General features: G+C 70.2%; 1 protein-coding gene across 5 annotated transcripts; it reads right to left on the bottom strand.

The window, feature by feature from the left end:
* Nucleotides 1-86: 86 nt before the first annotated feature.
* On the bottom strand, nucleotides 87-11030 carry EMID1 (EMI domain containing 1). Of its 5 annotated transcripts, XR_014573696.1 has the most exons (17): nucleotides 10838-11027; nucleotides 8510-8623; nucleotides 8310-8413; nucleotides 5440-5526; nucleotides 5283-5344; nucleotides 5047-5167; nucleotides 4654-4704; nucleotides 4444-4542; nucleotides 4218-4355; nucleotides 3878-3964; nucleotides 3718-3770; nucleotides 3562-3615; nucleotides 3407-3451; nucleotides 3262-3306; nucleotides 2753-2837; nucleotides 2334-2424; nucleotides 462-510 (listed from the first exon to the last, which is right to left on the bottom strand). XR_014573696.1 is itself a non-coding variant. In XM_083804541.1 (16 exons), the coding sequence occupies exons 1-16, from the start codon at nucleotides 10951-10953 to the stop codon at nucleotides 389-391; spliced, it is 1383 nt and encodes a 460-aa protein (XP_083660667.1). In that variant the 5' UTR covers nucleotides 10954-11029; the 3' UTR covers nucleotides 87-388. The 5 variants fall into 5 exon arrangements, 4 of the variants coding, with proteins under 4 accessions (XP_083660667.1, XP_083660666.1, XP_083660669.1 ...); XM_083804541.1 differs by lacking the exon at nucleotides 2334-2424 and having other exon boundaries at nucleotides 87-510; nucleotides 10838-11029; XM_083804540.1 differs by lacking the exon at nucleotides 2753-2837 and having other exon boundaries at nucleotides 87-510; nucleotides 10838-11029.
* Nucleotides 11031-11090: the final 60 nt, after the last annotated feature.

Below are 11090 nucleotides of genomic sequence, written 5' to 3'. Positions count from 1 at the left end.
CAGCACCCACGCGTGCTGTGGGTGCCAGCCCCCCACCCAGGATGTGACACGGGGGGGTGACACGGGTGACACGGGAGCGACACGGGTGACAGTTCTGCGGACACCTTTAATGACCTCGCGGCGCCCAAAGCAGCCAGGACGGAGCGCGGGGGGCGCGGGGACACCCACGTCCCCTCCCCAGCACCGGGGTGGGGACCCCGTGCCCCCCCCAGCGGGGTGCAAGCAGCGGGGGCCGAAGCTGGGGGGGACAGAAGGGAGGGGGTGTGCAGGGGGGGGTCAGGCCGGTGCGCTGCCACCGGTTAGCACCAAGACCCCCCTGGGAGGAGTGGGGACGCGGGGGGGGGACAGCGGTGCCCGTGGCGGGGTGACAGCCGGCCCCCCCAATCCATCAGGGCCCGCCGGGGGGGTCCTGGCGGGGGGCTGCGCCGCGGGCGGGGGGCGAGCGGCCTCGCCTGCCGCGGGGGGGGCCGGGCGCCGCCGGACCCCCGCTGCCCGAACCGGGCTCGGGTTCTGCGGGGAGGAAAGGAGAGAGGGGGGGGTGAGCCTGGGGGGCTGCGGGGTGGCGGAGACCCTTCCCCGTCCCCAAATGTCACCCATGGACCCCCCCCCCACACACACACCGGCACAGTCACCAGGTCACCCCACGGCACAAGGTGGGCTCTGACCCCATAACGGTTCCTTGGGCCCCCCCCATTGTGGCACAGTGCCACCCACACTGCCCCCCCCAAGTGCCACCCCCGTCCTGTCCCACCCCGTGGTGTCCCCATCCCCGCGTTGGGCCCGGGGGATCAGGACCCCCCCGCTGGCACCCGGCTGGCACCCCCGGCTGGCCCGTGGGGACGGGGGGCAGCCCCCCCCCCGGCAAAGCGCAGCTGGAAAGGGGGAGGCGGAGGGAGGGGAAGGGAAGGGGGGCGCAGCCCGGCCCCGGGGCCGGGGGCTCGCTCCCTGGGGAGCTCCAAGGGTTCCCTTGGATGAAGGAGCTCCAAGGTCTCAACCCAAGAGGGTCTCCATGGTCTCCCTTGGCTTGGGGGGCTCCAGGGGCTCCCCTGTGCTTTGGGGGGCTCCAAGGTCTCAACCCAAGAGGGTCTCCGTGGTCCCCCGTGGTTTGAGGGGGGCTCCAGGAGGGCTCTTGCTCCACGAGGAGCTCCAAGGTCTCCCTTGGTCTTTGGGGAGCTCCAAGGTCTCAACCCAAGAGGGTCTCCCTTGGTTTGAGAGGGGCTCCAAGGGCTCTTTTGCTTCTCGAGGGTCTCCCTTGATCCCTGGGGAGCAACAAGGTCTCCTTTGGTCCAAGAAGGTCTCCAGGGTCTCCAGATGAAGGAGCTCCAAGGTCTCTCTTGGTCTTCAGGGAGCTCCAGGATCTCAACCCAAGGATGTCTCCGTAGTCCCCCTTGGTTTGAGGGGCTCCAGGGGCTCCCGTGTTCCAAGAGGAGCTCCAAGGTCTCCCTTGGTCCCCGGGGAGCTCCAGGTCTCCCTCGGTCCAAGAGGGTCTCCATGGTCTCCCTGGGTCCAAGAGGGTTTCCAGGGGCTCTCTGAATCCCTGGGGAGCTCCATGGTCTCCTTCAACCCAAGAGTGTCTCCATGGTCTCCCTTGGCTTGAGAGGGGCTCTCTGGCTCCAAGAGGAGCTCCAAGGTCTCCCTCGGTCCTCAGGGAGCTCCAAGGTCTCCCTTGGTCCATGGAGCCACAAGGCCTCAACCCAAGAGGGTCTCCATGGTCTCCCTGGGTCTGAGAGGAGCTAAAAGGTCTCCCTGAATCCAAGAGACCCTCCATGGTCTCCCTTGGTTTGAGAGAGACTCCAGGGGCTCTTTTGCTCCTCAGGGGTTTCCCTTGATCCTTGGGGAGCTCCAAGGCCTCCCTTGGCCCAAGAAGGCCTCCATGGTCTTCCTTGGCTCGAGAGGAGCTCCATGACCTCAAGGAGACACAAGGCCTCAACCCAAGAGGGCCTCCTGGGTCTCCCTTGGTCTGAGAGGAGCTTCAGGGACTCTTTTGCTCCTCAGGGGTCTCCCTTGATCCTTGGGGACCTCCGAGGCCTCCCTTGGCCCAAGAGGGCCTCCGTGCTCTCCCTTGGCTCGAGAGGAGCTCCAGGGCCTCCCTCGTCCCTCGGGAGACCCCCCAGGGTCCCTGGGGACCTCCCCCAGCCCAAAGAGCCCCTCCTGGCTCCTCACATCTCTCCGTGGCCTCCAGGAGCCGGGGGAGGCCGCAGGGCCCCGGCCGTCCCGTCCCGTCCCGTCCCCCCCCCCTTGCTCCAGGCCCGCTCCCGGGGGGACGCGGCGCCCCCGGCCCATGCGAGGAGGGGAGGAGGAGGCGGGGGGGGACACGGGGGGGGCGGCGTTACCTGGCCAGATGATGGCTTCCAGCAAGGTGACCCTCCTGGCCAGGACCTCCAGCCGGGCCTGCTGCCGCAGGAGGCTCTGGAAGCTACGGGCCTGGGGGGGGGAGAGAGCAGAGCGGGGGGCCGGTGCGTGGCCTGGGGGTGCCAGGTCTCCCGGGGGGGGGGTCCCGTGGCCCCAGGGGGATGCGGGGGGTTCCCCCCGTCCCCGTGGGTCCAGGGGTGTGGGTGGTGGGGGGGGTCCCTTGGGTGGGGGGGTCCCTCGCCGGGGGGCACACAGCCTCCGTGGGGTCCCCATGTGCGGGGGGGGAGGCGCACCTGCCGTGCCCCAAAACGGAGACCGGGGGGGACCCCGTGGTGCCCGGCCCCCCACGAGTGGGGGTCCCCAAGCCCTGCCTGGCTCCTGCGCCCCCCCCCCTACTCACCATAGAGCCCAATCATTGTTTCCAAGATTAAAACCCTCTCCGCTAAAATCTTCAAAGCCTCGCGGAGCTGGTGTAAACCCTCCCCCTGCGGAGGAAAAGAGGGGAGGGGGGTAAGGGGGGGGGGTCTGGGGGGCACCCCCAGACTCGCTGCTATGGGGGGGAGCACGGCTCTGCACCCCAGCACCCATGTGTGTGTGTGTAGGGGGGGAAAGTGGGTGCCAAATGAGCATGGGGAGTATTTGGGGACCCCCGTGCCATTATTGGGGTCCCAGACGGGACACAAACACAGGGCACATTTGGGGACCCCCATGCCATTATTGGGGTCCCAGGGACACGATGTGAGCACGGGGCACATTTGGGGCCCCCCATGCCATTACTGGGGTCCCAGGGTCACAGCACAAACACAGGGCACATTTGAGCCCCCCCCCTGCCATTATTGGGGTCCCAGGGCCGCGACACAAACCCGGGGCACATTTGTGCCCCCCCCCCCCCAGGTGCCCCGCACTCACCCATGTGCCCTTGTCGCCCGGCTCGCCCTTGGGGCCCGGCTCGCCCTGCAACACAGAAAGGAGAAGGACTGGCAGAGGGGGGCGGGCAGGGGGGGCCCCCCCGCGCCCCAGCGCAGCCCCGTCCCCCCCGGGGGGGGCCACGTACCTGCGCCCCGTCCTGGCCGCGGCTGCCCGGGTGTCCCTGGGGGCCCTGTGGAGGGGGGCAGACAGGGGACAGAGCCGGTCAGAGCTGGGGGGGGGCACGGGGTTGGGGCACCCATGGGTGCCAGCTGAGGCACCCCCCCAGCTCCCGGCACTCACCCTGTCACCTTTGTCCCCGCGGGGACCCGCGGCTCCGGGCGCCCCGGCTCTCCCCTGTGCAATGACAGCGGCGGTGCCATCAGCGCCGGGACGTGCCCGGGGGGCACCCCAAGGCCCAGACGTGCCCCCCCCCCCCAAAATGCTCCCAGCACTTACATCGGGGCCTGGAGGGCCGGGCAGCCCCATGGGTCCTGGGGGGCCGGGGGGTCCTGCGAGGAGATGGAGGGAGGGGGACACATGGCTCAGCCTGGTCCCAACGTGGTGACACCCCCCCAAAAAAATGTGGGGGCTGCAGGGAGGGGAGGGGGGAACTCACCCATCGGCCCCATGGGGCCGGGGGGGCCGACGGGGCCCACGATGCCCCCGGCCGCTTCGGTGAAGGTGTTGGAGAGCAGCGGGTCCCCTGCGGGAGAGCAGCGGGGTGGGGGGGCAGGCGGTGACACCCTCGGCCAAGCCACCCCACACCGGGGAGGTGCCCCCCACCCCCGTGGGCCAGAAGAAGAGGGGAACCCCCCCCCTCCAAGCTCCCTGAGAGCAGCAAAAGGCAGAGCACAACCCTTATACGAGACAGCAGAGAACCCACAGCTGGCTTTTTTGGGGGGGCTGGAGCATCCCCCAGGCCCCCCCAAGCCCCCTCCCCAAAACCCCATCCTTACGCGGGTCAGCGAGCCGGGGGATGGCCGGCCCCACGGGGGTGGGCGGCCCGGGGGGGCCGGGGGGGCCGGGTAAGCCCTTCTCCCCGGGGAGCCCCCTGGCTCCATCGCGGCCGGGGGGGCCCGGGGGGCCGGGGGGACCTGCAGGGAGGAAGATGAGGATGAAGATTGGGGGGGGGGGGGTGGACCCCCTCAGTATGCAGCAGGAGGCTGGGGGATGCCCCCTTACCTGGGGGCCCCGAGGGACCCTTCACCCCCGGAACGCCCGAGGGTCCCCGTCCTCCTGCGTCTCCCTTGGGGCCGGGGGGGCCCCGCGAGCCGGGTCTGCCTGCGGGGGGGAGCAGCACCCTCAGGGGAGCACCCCGGGGACCCTGCGCCCCGTTTCCTCGGGGGGGTGTCCACGTGCGTGTCCCCCCCCCAGTGCCTGCTCCCCACTTACTGTCGCGCCCCACGGTGGCTCCCCGCTGCGTCTCGCCGCCCCACGGGACCCCTGGGGTGGGGGGGGACAGCGTTGGTGCCGTGGGACCCCCCGGGTGCCCCCCACCCCGCCCCACGGACCCAGATACCCTGGATCAGAAGCAGGCGGGGGGGGGGGGCTGGCCTGGTCCCCACGTGTCCCTCCGTGTCCCCACCATCCCCGGGGACAGCCTGGGGGGCACACCGGGATCCCCCGGGGGCGAGGGACTCCACCAAGGGGGACCCACGGATATCGATGGCACCCGGCTGCTCTTCTCCAGCGGGTGCCACCGCCGGGTGGCATTGCCACCAGGGGATGTGGCATTGTCACCGCCGGTGCCACCGGGACGCGGCGGGCTGTGGGGCAGCCCCCTACCTTCATCCCCGGGGCTCCCCTGGGCAGCCGGGGACCCCCAGAGCTGCCCGGTGTCCGGACCCCTGCTGGCACCTTTGGGTGCTGGGGATGGGGAGGCTTCGGCCACCGAGAGCCGGGCCACCTGCGAACGAGACGGGGAGCGTTGGGGACAGCGAGGTGACACCCCCTGGGCTCCCGTGACCATGGGGGGGGGGGGGTGAGGTGGTGGCACCCTGGGGTGGCACGGGGGGGGTCACCTGCGCCTCCAGGGTGGCCAGGCGTGCCGTCAGCTCCCCGACGCGGCTGCAGTTCAGGCACCCTGCGGAGGAGAGTGGGGCGCAGGGCTCGGGGGGGTGCCCAGGACCCCCCCCGGGGAGGGGTGGGGGGCAGAGGGGGGGGTCACCGAGGACCCACCTGAGAAAGCCGTGGGGCGCAGGGGGGTCCGGCGCGGCGCGGTGCTGGGGCGCGCGGTGTCCCGCAGCGCGAGGAAGGCTTGGGGCTCTGCCGAGGGGAGGGGGTGTCAGGGCCCCCCCGTGGGCATCGCCTCCGCTGAGACCCCCCCCCCGAAACAGACACACACACGCTGTGGCCATGGGGGGGGGCTGGGAAAGTCTGCTGTGCGTCACCCCAAACTGGGGAGGGGGCTGCAGGGGCTGCCACCGCTTCTGCCCCAAACCCAGCCACGGCCCTTGGCTGGACCCCCCCAATCCCCCCCATGGCGCTGAGCCTGATTCCCCTTGAGCCCATGCAGGACCAGCCAGACCCCCCCAGCCCACCCCATAACCCTGAGCCAGACCCCCAAACCCCCCCATGGCCACGCTCCAGCCCCCCCAAACCCCCCCATGGCCACGCTCCAGCCCCCACCCCAGCCCCCCCATAACCCTGAGCCACATCCCCCCAACCCCCCCATGACCCCCATCCAGATCTCCCCAGTCCCGATGCTGCTCCTGAAGCAGACCCCCCCAAATCCCCCAGTACCCCAATCCAGCCCCCCCACACTGAGCCCCCCCCCCCCAAACCCCATTCGGGCTGGGTTTGGAGGGGCGGGGGCACCACGCACAATCCCCAACCCAATGCGGGGTCCCAACCGGGGGGACTTGGGGACACGGCTGGGGGCTGCCCGGCGCAGCAGGGGAGGGGGCTCTGGAGCAGGACCGACCCCCCCGTCCCCCCCCCAGCTGCCACCACACCCAGGCACGGCCACCGCCAGGGCTGCAGGGGACAGCCAGCGCCGCCCTAAGCGGGCCCAGATGTGGGGCACCCGGCCAGCGGCGAGGGGAGGGAGGGAGGGAGAGGAGAGGCACGCAGGAGACAGGGGAGGAGGAGGAGGAGGAGGAGCGGCCCCCCCATCACCCCCCCGCTGCTGCCACCCAGCCGGCTCTGGGCCCCCCGGGTGTCCCCATCCCCTCCCCGTGCCACCCGCTGGCCCTGGCGCCCTCCCAGCTTTGGGGCTGGGGACGTGTGTGCGTGTCGCCGTGTCCCCCCCCCCTCTGTGTGTGTCCCCCCCCGGTAACGCGAGGCTGGCAGCTGCACGGCCACCCGTGGCACGGGCTGGCACCCATTCATTCGCCGCCCGCAGGCACAGCTGCCCGCACAGAGGGACGGACGGATGGACAGACAGACAGAAGGACAGACAGACAAGGTCCCCCTGTGGCACACCGCAGGCAGCCACCCACCCACAGGAATATCCATGCCCCCCACCCACGTCCTCCCCACCTACCTTTCCATTTCCCCGTCCGTGGGCACGGCCACCCAACCGTCCGTCTGTCCGTCCGTCTGTCCGCCCGTCTGCCCGTCCACCCCCCACCAGAACCCCTCCCCATCTCTCCCCCCCCCCTCAGCCACCCACTCACACAGGTACATCCGTCCATCTGTCCGCTTGTCCGCTCGTCCGCTGGGGGTTCAGCTGCCCACCCGCTCATCAGCCCAGCCACCCCCCCACAGCAACGTCCACCTGTCCGTCCGTCCGTCCGTCCGTCCACCCCCCCACAGGAACATCCGCCCGTCTCTCCCACCACCCCTCCTCCCGTCCATCTATCCAGTTACCCAGCCCTTCATCCGCACACAGGCACTTCCATCTGTCTGTCCATCCATCCGTCTGCCTGCCCATCCAGAGGAGCATCCATCTGTCCTTCCACCCATCCATCCACCCATCTATCCATCCATCCATCCATCCATCCATCCACCCATCTATCCATCCATCCATCCATCCATCCATCCATCCACCCATCCATCCATCCATCCAGAGGAGCACCCATCCATTCATCCATGCATCAATCCTTCCATCTATCTGCCCACCCAGGGGAGCATCCATGTGTCCTTCCATCTGTCTGTCCGTCCGTCCGTCCATCCATCCATCCACCCACCCATCCGTCCTTCCATCCATCCGTCCGTCTGTCCATCCGGAGGAGCATCCATGTGTCCATCCATCCATTCATGTATCTGTCCTTCCATCCATCCTCCCATCCATCTGTCTTTCCATCCATCCACCCAGAGGAGCATCCATCTATCCTTCCATCCATCCATCTGTCTGTCCGTCCACCCACCCACTAACCCACCAACCGACCCAGAGGAACATCCACCTGTCCTTCTGTCCATCCACCCATCCAGAGGAGCATCCATCTGTCTTTCCATCCATCCATCCACCCATCCAACCATCCATCCATCCAACCATCCGTCTGTCTGTCTGTCCAGCCAACCATGCATCCGTCTGTCTGTCCATCCATCCATCCATCCATCCATCCATCCATCCATCCATCCATCCGTCTGTCCATCCATCCATCCAAATATCCATCCATCCAAACATCCATCCATCCGTCTGTCCGTCCATCCATCCATCCATCCATCTATCTGTCTGTCTGTCCATCCATCCTCCCACCTCAAGAAACATCCATCCACCCATCCATCCATCCATCCATCCATCCATCCATCCATCCATCCATCCATCCGTCTGTCCATCCATCCATCCAAATATCCATCCATCCAAACATCCATCCATCCATCCATCCATCCATCCATCCATCCATCCATCCATCCGTCTGTCCATCCATCCATCCATCCGTCTGTCCATCCATCCATCCAAATATCCATCCATCCATCCATCCATCCATCCATCCATCCATCCATCCATCCATCCATCCACCATTTCTCCATCTCCCCCCCCCCCCAGGAACACCCACCTCTCCATCTGTCCCCGCCCCCCCCACGTGCCCACCGCCCCCACTCACACCCATGGGACCCAACCATGGGGGGGCTGCCCGGGACCACCCCGTGCCCGCTCCCACCTTCCTCGCAGGCGGCCCCGACGTGCCCGGGGCAGCACCTCCACTCCAGCGCCGTCACCGTCCTGAAGGCCACCCTGTACGCGGGCCGGACGACGGCGCGGTAGCTGCCGGCACAGAGCGGGTGCCACCGTCACCCCCGCGGTGGGCACGGCTGCCACCAACCCCCGGGGGGGGGCCGCGGGTCCCGGGGGGGCCCTCACCTGCCCCCGCTGCAGGGCAGCGGCCAGCGGCAGCCCTGGAAGACGCGCTGCAGGAAGGTGCCGTTCTGCACCAGGCATGACACCGTCCTCGTCACCGCGTAGGAGCACCAGTTGCTGCAAGAGAAGCCGCCGGTGCCACCGCCGGTGCCACCACGGGGATGACGTGAGCTGGTGTCCCCCCCCCGCTCCCTGCTGTCCCCAAAAGCACCCCCGTGTGCCACGGGGATGGACAGAGACCCGGTGAGACATTGTCCCCACGCATGGTGGCACTGGGCATGGCGACACCCAACCTCTCCGCTCCCTCCTGGAAACACCACCCCAGCTTGCGGAGGTGGACGTGTCCCCCCCTGCCCCCCCCGGCCACCACGGGGCAGGGAGGGGACCCTCCGTGGCCATGGGGCACGCGGGGGCCCCGCATTCCTGCCGCGTTCCCACCCACCCCGCGCTGGCGCCGGCTCGCCTGGAGCGGGGCCCCCCCGCGCCCCCCACCCGCCCCACACAAAGGCGCCTTTCTTCGGGTCCCTGCTGTCCCCATGCTGGCCGGGTGGGGGGGGACACACGAGTGGTGGGGGGGACACACGAGTGGTGGGGGGACACACACGAGTGCCACAACGACGCCGGGTGGCACTTGGCGCCCCCCAGTCCGGAGGTGGGTGCCACCCTCCCCGCAGGCACCACGACTTTGGGTGGAAAGAAGAGCTTTCCGGGGGCCTGCGGGGAAGGAGGTGGCTGCAGCTGGTGGCGGCGGGGCGGGGGGGGAACACAATTGTCTGGGACATGCCGGGGGGGGGCACAGCAGGGTGGCACAGGGCTTTCCGGCCGGGCAGCGTCCCAGCCGGGCGCCGCGCCAGGGCCACGACAGCACCGAGCCTCGGTGGCCAAACCCGGACCGCGCCGCGCGGTGACACCGCCGGGGTGACAAATGCCACCGGGGCTGGGGGGGGGACATGGGATGGGACCCAACCCGACCACCCCCGGCACCTGAGCGGGGGGGTCTCCGCCTGCCGGCCAGGGCGCAGGCATGGCACGGTTTGGGGACGGTGCCAGCCCCGGCTGCGCCGCGGGGACGGGGACGCGCCCCGGCCCGTCTCGCCTGGCACGGAGAGCGGGGCGGGTGCCAGCGCGGGAGAAACCCTCCCGGGAGCGGGGCAGGAGCCGGCGGCGAGGCCGGGCCGGGCGTGCGAGCGCTCGCATGGCCTGGGCTGACCCGGGCCACCCGCTGCGGGGCCGCCACTCGTGCGCCGAGCGCACCCGGGCTCTGCTCCCGGCAGAGTGCCCGAGCCGGCACCCCACGGCCTCGTGTGCCCCCCGCCCCGTGCCCGGGTGTGTGGGGCTCTGGCCCTGTGGGATGGAGGGGGAGGCTCGGGGGGGCCCTCCGGGGTGGTGTTGGGGTGCCGGGGGGTTCCTGGCCTTGGCCGGGAGGGAAGGGGAAATGAGGTGGCTTCTGCCTGTCGCCGCGCCGAGCCGAGCGGAACCGGGAGGTCCCGGCAATCCGGTGCCGGAGACACGGCCAGCGCCAAAGATTTCCTGTAAACAACCCCCCCGCCGCCCCCCCGGGAAAGGGACTGCAGGGACAGGGACCAGAGCCCCCCCACATCCCCCCGGCACCGGGGCGCCCCGATCCCCTCCGCTCCCCTGGCACGGGCAGGGCCTCGGGGACGGGGCCACTCGCCCCGCGCCAGCCCCAGCGCTGAGCACCCCCAGCAAGCCCAGTCGCCCCCAGTAATCCCAGTCACCCCCAGTAAGACTGTTTGCCCCTAGTAAAGCCAGTTACCCCCAGTAAGCCCCAGCAAGCCCAGCGTGTCCAAGCACCTTTGCACCCTGGTGGCTCTGGTAACCCCAGCAGCAATGCCAGCCCTGGTAAGCCCCAGTACCCCCCAGCACTCCCAGTAAGCCCCACCAGCTCCAGTACCCCCCAGCGTTCCCAGCACTCCCCAGCATTCCCAGTAAGCCCTACCAGCCCCAGTATCCCCCAGCACCCCCAGTAAGCCCTGCCAGCCCCAGTATGCCCCAGCACCACCCCAGGATTCCCAGTAAGCCCTAGCAGCCCCGTTAACCCCCAGTACCCCCCAGCACTCCCAGTAAGCCCTACCAGCCTCAGGACCCCCCAGTAAGCCCTGGAAGCCCCAGTACCCCCCAGCACCCCCCGGTCTGCAGCACCCCAGCCCCAAGCAGCCCCTGCCCCCTCTGGCCCCCCCCCCCCGGTGCCAACACCCCCGTGCCCGGCCCCCCCCCCCCGGCGCTTCTCTGCCCGGTCCCCGGTGCCCCCCCCCCGGTGCCCCCCCCCCGGTGCCCCCCTCCCGGTGCCCCCCTCCCGGTGCCCGGTACCTGCGGGGCTGGGGGCTCCAGGAGGCGGCGGCGGGGGGCAGCAGCAGGCAGCAGAGCCCCAGCGCCAGGGGCAGGGGCGGGCAGCGGTGCCCGAGCCCCCCGGCGAGCCCCCCCATGCCGCTCCGCTCCGGCCCGCTCCGGCCCGCTCCGAGGGGGCGGCGCTGCCCGGGCACCGGGGGCGCGGGGAGGAGCGAGAGGAGGAGGAGGAGGAGGAGGAGGAGGAAGGGGGAGGAAGGGGGAGGAAGGGACCCCC

The sequence above is a fragment of the Anser anser genome (assembly GCF_964211835.1).
Source record: "Anser anser genome assembly, chromosome: 18".
Lineage (NCBI taxonomy): Eukaryota > Metazoa > Chordata > Aves > Anseriformes > Anatidae > Anser > Anser anser.
This window is presented reverse-complemented; position numbering and strand designations above follow the sequence as displayed.